The sequence below is a fragment of the Vigna angularis genome, chromosome 6 (genome assembly GCF_016808095.1).
Source record: "Vigna angularis cultivar LongXiaoDou No.4 chromosome 6, ASM1680809v1, whole genome shotgun sequence".
In the NCBI taxonomy this organism is placed as follows: Eukaryota; Viridiplantae; Streptophyta; class Magnoliopsida; order Fabales; family Fabaceae; genus Vigna; species Vigna angularis.
Window position 1 is genome coordinate 19991281 of NC_068975.1, and position 10899 is coordinate 20002179.

At 35.3% G+C, this 10899-nt stretch overlaps 2 protein-coding genes across 5 annotated transcripts; one reads left to right on the top strand and one right to left on the bottom strand.

Annotated features, from left to right (window-relative positions):
* Positions 1-416: 416 nt before the first annotated feature.
* Positions 417-2789, top strand: LOC108341425 (probable L-type lectin-domain containing receptor kinase S.7). The gene has a single exon (XM_017579112.2). The coding sequence runs from the start codon at positions 505-507 to the stop codon at positions 2464-2466; it is 1962 nt and encodes a 653-aa protein (XP_017434601.1). The 5' UTR covers positions 417-504; the 3' UTR covers positions 2467-2789.
* Positions 2790-5559: 2770 nt separating this feature from the next.
* Positions 5560-9857, bottom strand: LOC108340987 (poly(A)-specific ribonuclease PARN). 4 transcript variants are annotated; one of them, XM_017578577.2, is made up of 7 exons: positions 9448-9857; positions 9172-9296; positions 8383-8702; positions 8096-8209; positions 7548-7674; positions 7202-7472; positions 5560-6685 (listed from the first exon to the last, which is right to left on the bottom strand). In XM_017578577.2, the coding sequence occupies exons 1-7, from the start codon at positions 9834-9836 to the stop codon at positions 5857-5859; spliced, it is 2175 nt and encodes a 724-aa protein (XP_017434066.2). In that variant the 5' UTR covers positions 9837-9857; the 3' UTR covers positions 5560-5856. The 4 variants fall into 4 exon arrangements, with proteins under 4 accessions (XP_017434066.2, XP_017434068.2, XP_017434067.1 ...); XM_017578579.2 differs by having other exon boundaries at positions 9172-9302; XM_017578578.2 differs by having other exon boundaries at positions 9172-9334; positions 9448-9584.
* Between the last annotated feature and the right edge of the window lie 1042 nt (positions 9858-10899).

The following is a 10899-nucleotide window of genomic DNA, read 5'->3' on the forward strand; positions in this document are numbered from 1 at the left end:
ACCATCTGCAGTTATTTGATTATTATAATAATATACATTTAAGATCCTACTTTTTAAGAAAAAATTCAAAGGCTTATTTAATGTTTTCATTTCAAAACCTTATTTATCAATAATGAGCAATTTTAAAAATCAAATAAGCCATTAATGAATAAATTTTCCTAACTAACACTCCTCATCTCCATGCCTTTTTTTTTCAAACCTTCAAATTCATTTACTTGAAAAATGTTAAAAGTAATCCCAAACTTCTCATAATCCAAAATCTCTATTATTAGTCTTTTGCACATATATTCAAATTTTCTAATTTAAAGTAAATTAATATTAAATAATCCAAAAACATCATGTTCCTACATAACTTTTAGTTGTTGTTTTCCACTTTCCCACTTAGCAAATTTGCACAACCGTTATGTTCCCACATTCCCACCCATTCCTTATTTAAATCCCATCATCACTTTCTCACTTTCTTTATTTTCACACATTCATCTTCAATCTTACAACACCACCACCATGTTCTTAAGAACAACCACCACCATCTTCATCATCTTCATCTTCATCATCTCAATCTGCTTATTTACAACAACAGCAACATCAACCCTTTCTCAGAACAACACAAACTTCTCCTTCTCCTTTCCCTCCTTCACCCTCCGCAACATAACCCTCCTCGGTGATTCCTTCCTTCGCAACGGCCTCGTCGGCCTCACCCTCTCCACCACTGTCCCCGCCTCTTCCTCCGGCACCCTCTTCTTCAACCATCCCATCACCACCACCCCTTCTTTCTCTCTCTCCACCAACTTCACCTTCTCCATCACCAACACCACCACCTCCGCCACCCCCTCCTCCACCTTCTCCTTCTTCCTCAACTCCTCCCACACCCTCCTCTCCCTCAATTTCCACCCCAACCAAAACCATCTCACCCTCGACCTCAGCGTCTCCTCAAACTCCTCGATTACCAACTCCACTTTGGTTGATCTCAGCACCGACATTCCGATCACTTCTTGGGTTGATTATCACCACACCGACAAGAAAAAGCTTCAAGTTTTCTTGAACTACTCTTCACCAGCCACTTCCAAGCCTCAAAACCCTGTCTTGAGCGTTGACCTTGACCTTTATGAGTACTTTAAGGACAGTCTCTACTTGGGGTTTTCTGGTTCCACCCAAGGAAGCACCGAGCTTATCCAAGTCATGAGTTGGAGTTTGGAGTTTGAGTCCAACTCGCACCCTCTGATCAATGGTTCTAGCAGCCCTTCGAATGTTGCTGTCGAGGGCATTCCTGTTTCTTCTAATTCCACTCAGGGTAGTAAGAATCGTGGTAAGAGATTCTTGTTCGGTCTTTGTGTTGCCATTGTTGGTCCTGCTTTTTTCTGCCTGGTGCTTGTGGTTTTGGGGTATGTTTCTTTTCTGAAGTGGCGTGGTTTGAGGAAGAAGAAAGGTTTTGGAACAGTGGGATGTTGTCCCAAAGAGTTTGGTTACAAGGAGGTGAAGTTGGCCACTAAGGGGTTTCATGCCTCAAGGGTAATTGGGAATGGGTCTTTTGGGACAGTGTACAAGGCTTTGTTTGAGTCTTCTGGGACAATAGCTGCAATCAAAAGGTCAAGACAGTACGATGGAAAAACTGAGTTTTTGGCAGAATTATCAATTATAGCTAGTTTGAGGCACAAGAATTTGGTTCAACTCCTAGGTTGGTGTGTTGAGAAGGGTGAGTTGTTGCTTGTGTATGAGTATATGCCAAATGGAAGCTTGGACAAGGTGCTTTACCAAGAATGTGAAGGTGGGAGTCCTAACCGTGTGTTGAGTTGGGTTCATAGGGTTAACATTGCTGTTGGGTTGGCGTCAGTTTTGAGTTATCTGCATCAGGAGTGTGAGCAGAGGGTGATTCACAGGGACATCAAAACAGGGAACATATTGCTAGATGGAAGCATGAATCCAAGATTGGGTGATTTTGGGTTGGCCAAGCTTATGGACCATGACAAGAGTCCTGTTTCAACACTAACTGCTGGGACAATGGGGTATCTTGCTCCTGAGTATCTTCAATGTGGAATGGCAACTGAGAAGACTGATGTGTTTAGCTATGGAGTGGTGGTGCTTGAGGTGGCTTGTGGGAGGAGGCCAATTGAGAGGGAGGGACAAAAGATGGTGAATTTGGTGGATTGGGTTTGGGGGTTGCATTCTCAAGGGAGGATCATTGAAGCTGCTGACAGAAGGCTAAATGGGGAGTTTAAGGAAGGAGAAATGAAGAAGCTTTTGCTCTTGGGATTGAGTTGTGCTAACCCTGACAGTGCTCAGAGGCCATCCATGAGAAGAGTGTTGCAGATTCTCAACAATGAAGGAGGGGTGTCTCTTGTGGTACCTAAAGAAAAACCAACACTTACTTTTTCTTCTGGCTTGCCTTTGAGTCTTGAAGACATTGTTTCTGATGCTGAGGAAGAGTTGAACTCTGGCCAGGTTGTGTGTGAGATTAAAATTGATTGAAGATGCTGAATTTCTTGTTGTTAGTATTATTATTTTTATTATTCATTTGATTCTTTATTTCTTTATGAACACTTTTTACCAATGACATTTGTATTTGTGATTGTAATCTGACATATATAGAGAAATTCAGGTTTCATTGATTGAAGTTCAAGCTATTACATTGAACTTCATGGTGAAAATAATGTATTAAGACAGAGCAAGTGTGTTATATATACCGAAATCAACTTTGTTTCTGGTCATATATTAGTATTTCTCAAGCTTGCACTCTGAAACAATTGTATTGTCCACTTTCTAGTGAAATATATTCTCTCTTAAATCTTGAATGGTGTTGCAACTTTGGAGTGAAACATGTTTATTGAGCACACAGAAATCTGTTCATTGAACAAAACATTTGTCATTCCTATGTTTTAGCTTCTGAATCTGACACCAAAGCACCAGCATGTGTTGGTGTGTGTTACTTGAATCTATGCATTAAGTGCAGAAGTCTGAACAATCTTTTGAAGTAATAAATGACTTTTGTGACTTTGATGTAGTAAAAAATCTGTATTTGAATGGTTCAATCATCATAGTGTGCAAAATATTGAGTAGAAAACTATATATTTGTTATTGAAGATTATCTTAAGTTCAGAAGGTATATCTTTGTATGTTAGGAACATTTGGTAACTGACTGATTCAATCATAAGTTAATTTGCATTATTGGCAGCATTCACTGGAACCATATAGGATTGACTTATGCAACGGCTACTTGAGGCAAACTCTGAAACTTATCATCATCACCATTGACCAAAACGACAAGAAATCAAGTCACAAAAACAAAACAAAAACAAAACTGTCTGAAGAAAGAAACATCCTAAAAAACCATTAATTTGGTTTGTAGGTGGTCAGAGAAATGCCCACAAAAAAAAATTATAAAATTGTGATCAATTCATTTTTAACGTAATTAGATGCTTAATTTCAGCGAACAATCAATAGACTGAAATAACTTTATAAAATTAATCATTGTAATGTGTTGTAACATGTAACTTTAGTGTATAAACAGGGTTAAATTTTATGGTAAATTTTAATACTGTTTATATACTGAAGAAATGTGTATAGATATTGTAAGTATTGCTTTCATAAATCAAACATGTGAGGTGGAGAAAAAAAACACAGCATGTGACATTAAAAGCACATAATGTTAAAAGTCACAAATGAATCCTTTGCAACGGTCACTAAACAAGGAATGTAAATGGAATTATTGGTGTGATGGACCCCATCACATGACCTTTGTTGTGGTAACCAAGTTTTTTCAATCACACATATACATATTATATAAATGTAATGGGCCAGATGTATCATCTATATTAATAAAGCCTAGAGATATTTTTTGTTAAAATGTTTAATATTATATAATGATATATTAATATTTATTAGTTTTAATATTATTATGTTAAACTTATACAAGAATTTTAACAATAGATTTATATAATTTACTCAGAGTTGTAGTTCAAACCCGATTACTGTAATTGTGCACACGCTAAATATTTTTAATGTCATAATTCAATTTTTTCAATCATATTCCTCAATTAGCATTACAACATTTTGGACCAGTTTTTTCCTCCTTCAGAGCAGTATAACGCAGAAACTTTTAGAATTATGATATTTTAACAATTTTTTTAACAATTCTTTTATAATAAATTACGTGTCACTATTTTATTGGTTCGTATATTTCAAACGGAGAAATCACAAACTATTGTTGTCAATGTTAAAAAGCATTTTTCAAACTTTTAATATGCACCATAAAAGCTTTGGTGTAAGAAAAACAGCTTTTTTAAATAAAATAATTTTTTAATATATTTGAGTAAATTTATTTAAAAAGGTGGAAGCAATTTTCTACTTCTTTTAAAAAGAAATGTAACTTGAAGTTTTCATAAAAATGTAGTAAAAGGGATGAACATTTTAAAAATACACAGCATTGATTTACGATTAAAAATAATCACTCATCGATCACTTTTTTTTTGGTAAAAAACAAATAAACTCTCATATTATTTAATTTTAGATTAAAATATTATTAACTATAAAACAACAGTTTACTAACAAATAATTAGTAAAAAAGAGCATTAGTCACATATATTTTTAAAATTAAAATTTAAGACAAATTTATTAGCATCAATCAATAATCACTATGCTTAATCTAATGAATCAGGTAATTGAGTTTCATAAATAAGAATGAGGGAATAGTATATTTACGGGATAATGTTGTGTATAATAGTTTTGAGAAAATATTCAGGATCTTTTTTTATTGGAGAGGAACATTTTTTTAACTAATAATATAGAAGAAAAAATATTTAAAAAGTGTAATAAATGTAGGAATTATTTAATTATTTAAAATGATGTACAAAATTTGGCAGTAAAATAGTCAAATTTTATCTGAGTGGTTGTACAGTACAGATGGAATGAAAAGAACAAAAAGATAGACAAAATTTTATCATTAAAAATGAGTGGTGAGGTTTCGTTCTTATTCAAACTTGAAATGGAAGATAATATATTCATTCGTTTAGCTGACTTGAACATGTGCAAACAATAAAGTGAAGAGACACATTATGTTCGAGAGCTACATAATTTTAGTATGCATCTCATGCATTTCAAAGCCATGTGGTTAGATGACTCTAGTTCAGCTGCTTGAAAGAGTAGCCCATTATAAGTTGCTTAAACATGAGTTTAGTTAACAAAATAATCAAACGAAATTTATAGAAAAAACAAAAATTCAGTATAAGTACTCTGACAACTAGTAAGTGTGACATTCTTATTCAAACTGTTCATCAATCTAATTAGCAGCATGGGATATTTCTAACTAGCCATTTTCTTACAATGTAAAATTCTGCCAGAAATTATTAAGTTGGATTCTTTAACAACAGACTAAAAAAATTAACTTATGATAGGGGAGGAGATTGAACCTTATCCTATTACTTTCCGTCCGTATTGAACAATTGTACTAATTGAAAACAAATTTATGAACATATGAGGAGATATTATACCTAGTTTGAACAAAATGAAGGGAAGAAAAAAATTCATTTTTTTTTATAATTTGATGTGAACATAGACAAATTTAATGTCTTTGAGACATGGGAGTCACACTTCATTAGACAGAATAAGACCACTGACTACATTTATCCTTCCAAGACACTGAGGTGGAAATCTAAGCTGGGTTAAAGTATAGAATTTTCGTACATGTAAAACTATATAAGAAATTTTGAGTTTAATCAATATTCATGCTCCTATGACAGTCAAATGGTTAAATTTACTGTGGTACAAACAATACCGGCCGGAAGCATAGGTAGCTTTGTAAAAGTTTAATTTCATATGTTATATCTTCATTCTGACCTTGTACAAAAAGTCATTAGCGAGAAATCACAAGTTGCCTTCTGCAACACAAGAATCTTCATCCCCATATGGGGAGACTTGTCTCCGAGATGGAGCATTTCGCAATTGATCAATTTTGTTTGGCTTGGTCCTTTCCACATTCTCCATAGCAATATTTACATTACCTCTTACACTTGAATTTTCATGTTCTTCGGCCCCCAATACTACCTTGTATTCTGGCAACTTGGTCTTCCACTTTATACCAACTGCCTTTGCCTGATCAGCAAACAGGCATTCTGATAAAGGTGAGCCACAAATTTCTTTATAAGTACCATAATTAGCAGCACATGTATTTCCACCTTCCAAAAGTTTTGACAGTGGATGCAAAACCAATAGTGCACCATCACTTCTCTCTAAGGTGTTCTTCAATGAAAGAAAATCAGAAACTAGTTGTATTACACTAAACTGAACGAATACTGCAGTTGCATCCAGGTGGAAGAGAGAAACTATAGAAGTTGGACCAAATACTTTAGATATGCACATTCTTATTTCATTTGCCTTCAGCGTAGAAGGAAATCCCCAAATAATGACAATGTTCTCAAACAAAATTTTTGGGTACCGCTTCCTGAGGCTATGACTGGGTGAAGAATCGGCAACCTTATTACCAGTAGTTAGATCAATAATGTCCCCATGCATCCAACTAAGATATAGACGATTAATATAATTCTGCAGTTTCTCGTCAAGGGCTAATTGTTTTGAAGAATCATGGAGTTTGTAATCAATACCTAAATCACTGCATAACTGGGCAAAGATGCATCCAGTCATGAAGGCATCATATCCTGCCTCATGCTTGCCTCCAGGGTTCCAGCTGGATGATCTGCAAATACACGTCTAATGTTGGTACCGGAAGTACTTTTATCTAAAGAGACAGCTCGGACAACATATGAAATGCAAGAGAACAATACTTAAAGAAGACAAATGGGACACTAAATTATTAGACTTAGCAGCCCAAATTCTGAGAAATCACCTCAAGCTATGTGCAGATACATGTAAACGACAAAAAATCACAAGGGAAATTAAAATGTAACTTACCATTGAACAGCATACTTCCCATACCAATATTTATAATGTTATCTACAATTAAATAAGAGAGAGAAAAAAAAATGTGTATACTTTTATAGCTATAAACTTTGCATTCTTGAGTTATGTATCAAAAAAAAGAAAATGTACAGAAAAAAAGGAAAGAACTCTGTCATGTATGAAAACTGTTGAAAACTAGTAGTTGAAACATAAACTCAACTGTCAAAATCAGGAGTCGCTGACATTGCACCATTAGATTGATAAATTCAAATCACAATAACCAGGCCAGGACTCAAAAAAAGCAGAGACAAACCTCACTTCATCGACTTCAACGTCCACTTTCACATGTGGGAGTGAACCTAGATAACTGGTTCCTGAACCAGCAGCAATTTGAGGGCAAAATGAAGTGAATGCAGCTGCCAGTGATTTTCTGGATCTTTTCATCTTTTCTTGGAGCATAAAATTAGTGTTCAGAAGTATCTTGGTGTCAACAATGTGTGGAAAGCACTTGTTAACTGAGGTAACAAACTCTTCAGGAGTACCAGGAAGAGGGCCTATAAATTTGCTGTAGACATGAGCAATATCTGTATGAATGGTATATAACATTTTAGTGGTGTGAAATCAAATAGCTTCTCAAGAATTCAGAATGTCGTTGTTACCTAGAAAACAATTGTGACCAACAATCAACTTCTGTTCCGATGAAAGGAGATCAATAACATGGCGAAGTCCCACAGCAGCTTGAATTTTCATATTTTCTGCCCCATGATTTTCTTCTTTCACTTTTTTCTGAGATTAATTGAAGAATTTAATGAGGTGGCTGTGGTATCAATAAAACTCTGCTACCACATTATATTTTAGCTTTCTCTTATGTTAGACCTAGACATAACATACCATATTATATACTGACAAAGCACAAATGTTATCTCTTTTAATATACTTTAGCATAAACATATTATTTTTTTAATATTAATTGTGCGCAATATCACTATAATTAGGGTTAAGCTTTGTTTTAAGAAAATGCTTAGCCCTTTACAGTTTGAACTAGAAATGAAGGATAATATTAGGTCCATTCTTTCAATGGTAATCAAAAGACATAGATCACCACCATCATCATTTCTAAAGTGCAGAAGGAACAATTATATTCAATTCCAATGTAAAATCACATGTCACAATTTAAAAGGAACAAAACAATATCAAGATTTATTACCAGAAGTAAATTCAATTCATCCTTTGAGTCTGTATACACAACTAAATGCTGTAAACCGGAAGCCTCACTGTTCACACTGATATAAGAAAGATCTTTGAAGTGTTTTCTGATGACCTGAAAGTATTTAAACTTATAGTCAGAAAAACTGTGAGTACAAACTTAATAGATGTATAGTACTGCTATATCCTGAGGCAAAGAATCTGATAAATGACACAATCAAATACCAATACGAAAAGAAAAATAAATGTGAACGTATCAGTTAGGGCACAAAAATATATAAGCATTACCAAATGAATCAATTTAAGCTGGTGAGAGGTGAATCCATTAAGCCTAAGAGCTGGATGCATCTCAAAAAATATCTCTTGAAATTTTGAGTCTTCTGTAATTCCTTGAATTTGGTCTTCTAGATTTTGCTCATGTAATAACCCATCGTGCCATCGGCGGAATTTGTTTTTCATTCGTGCAGTGAACAAAATGTCTGATGCACTGTGCAACGGCATGTCCCTGACATCTTTTAATTTACAAATGTCTGACCACTCACTATCAAGTGCAGAATTCAAATTCCTTAAGGCTTCCCTTTCTTGTTCTCTGGATAAATAAGATATTCCTGACAGTTATCAAGGGTGAAAATTCTCAAACCATAGAAACCATAAATGTCATTATGAGTTTAGACGTGCAACCAAATACCAATCTTATGAGTCAATGACAGAAATGGAAGATAAACCAACACCAAAACGTCACCAGCAATTCCAACTATGGTTACTGGTTAAGGATCATAGGCCTTTATCATCTTTAATGTCCCCATGTTCTATAATTTCCTATAACTCTAAACCATATATATAGAGTCCTTCCAGTTTGCAAATAAGCTAAAAAGCAAAATACGCAGAGCTCTATGGATATTACCTCTTTTTCCATTGAAAAACTACACATCTAGGTTACAGACCAAGAAATGAAACACACATATCTTCCTTTTTCCATGTATAGAAATAAAACATGAAAGGACAAAGTCCTTTCTTCCATTAGCTTAACAGTTAGTATCAAATGCAATACAAGAAATAAAAGGAAAACTAAGCAACCTTCGTGTATGCAAGCATTAAAATCAAACTGGTATTTAGCCAAGAAATCCATCGAAGTAGTCTGCCAGAGAAATTCATCGCACGGACCCAGACCTGCATGCTCCTGTCGAGGAAAAACATAGAAACTGTGCCTGCCACGGAGCAATTCTCTATTCAAACCAGCCTTAAAAATAATATAAAAATATACTTAGCCTACAAATATACCACCCAAAAATCACCAACAGAACTAACAGTATAAAAATTAACAGTCCAGATAGAATGGATAAAAGAACATACGGATACGCGACGAAGGAGTGATTAGAGGAATCCCAACGGAAGGGGCAAACGCCGAATTGAAGGACGGCGAACTTGGTGGCGGAGTCTCGGACTTTGAGGTAGCGCACGTCGGAGCGGTCAAACTCGAAGGACTCGCGCCAGGGAGCGCTGGTGATGCCGCTCATCTCGAGGTCGATGGCCACGAAGTCCGACGTCCGGACGTGGCGACGGAGCTCCGCCAGCGACGGTTCGAAGTTTGCAGTGGTCACCGTCTTCAAAGGAAATGCCAAATCGCATTGCGTAGGGATGGTGGGGGTGGCGGGGGTGGCGGAGGTGGCGGGGGTGGCGGGGGATAGGGCACGTGCAAGCACACGTGAGAGTGACGGAGAGGGAAGTTTGTGTGGCTTCATTGTTTGCCCTGCATTTTTTGGGTCAGAGGTTTAGAAGAGGGATAATGAAAAAGAATAGAGGGAAGGCGAAGATCTAAACCGTCGTCGTTTTCTCTGATGGGTTACGATTTGCCTATTGGGCTTGGGCTAAATTGTTGGATCGGCCAAGCTTAATTGGATCGAGGACAATTTCTTTCAGTTCTTCTTTGTAAACCCCAAGGATTACTACCTACACCACATACTAATAGCAAAAAAAAACTAAAGTTCCTTCTTGCTGTACCATTCCACGTCTGCCGCTTCCACTTTTTCCAACTACACCTTCCTTATTTAGAATCGCTGCACTCTTTGAGAGAAAGAAGATGAAGATAAGTTTGTTCTTAAAAGATAATTCTATAAGGTATCATATATGTCCCAAATGGAAATTTTGTTCCACAAGGCATCCCATATGATATAAAAAGTTTGTTCTCAGAAGTTTCTTCTCAGCACAGTCCTCTGGAAATGACAATAGTTCTATTCATTATTGAACCAATGTAGATATGTTTAAGTTGTACAGGAGAATTGTAACTTCAAATTCTAAAAGATATATGTTTTGGATTGTAAGTAGACTATTCAATTTCCATGCTTAAATGTTCTTTTTTAACTTTTGAGACAAGTTAATGTTGAAATAAATCATCAAATATTAACCATCTGTATACAATATTTTTTTTTTTTAATTTGTATAAATTGTAGAAAATTTTCATTTTTATTCCGGTAGGATTTGTGAAATGTGAGATGTAAACTATGGTGATCAAGGATAGTCGAAATGCAAAGGCAAGGAAATGTGTATTGACTGTAGGAGACTATAGGACATATTTTAGGTTATGAAATGTAATTGTTGAATGCAAACTATATTGTGAGTACCATAATTGATTACTTCTTTTAATTTTATGAAATAAGTTATGTTATGGTTGATTTAATTTTTGGTTTCTTCAAGTGTTTATCCTTACAATCCATGAAGAGTATTAGTGGTGTTATGTAGTGAATTGTCAAACACGACAATTTTATGTCTTAGATTCTTTTTACCAAAATCGATAGAGTAAAAAAA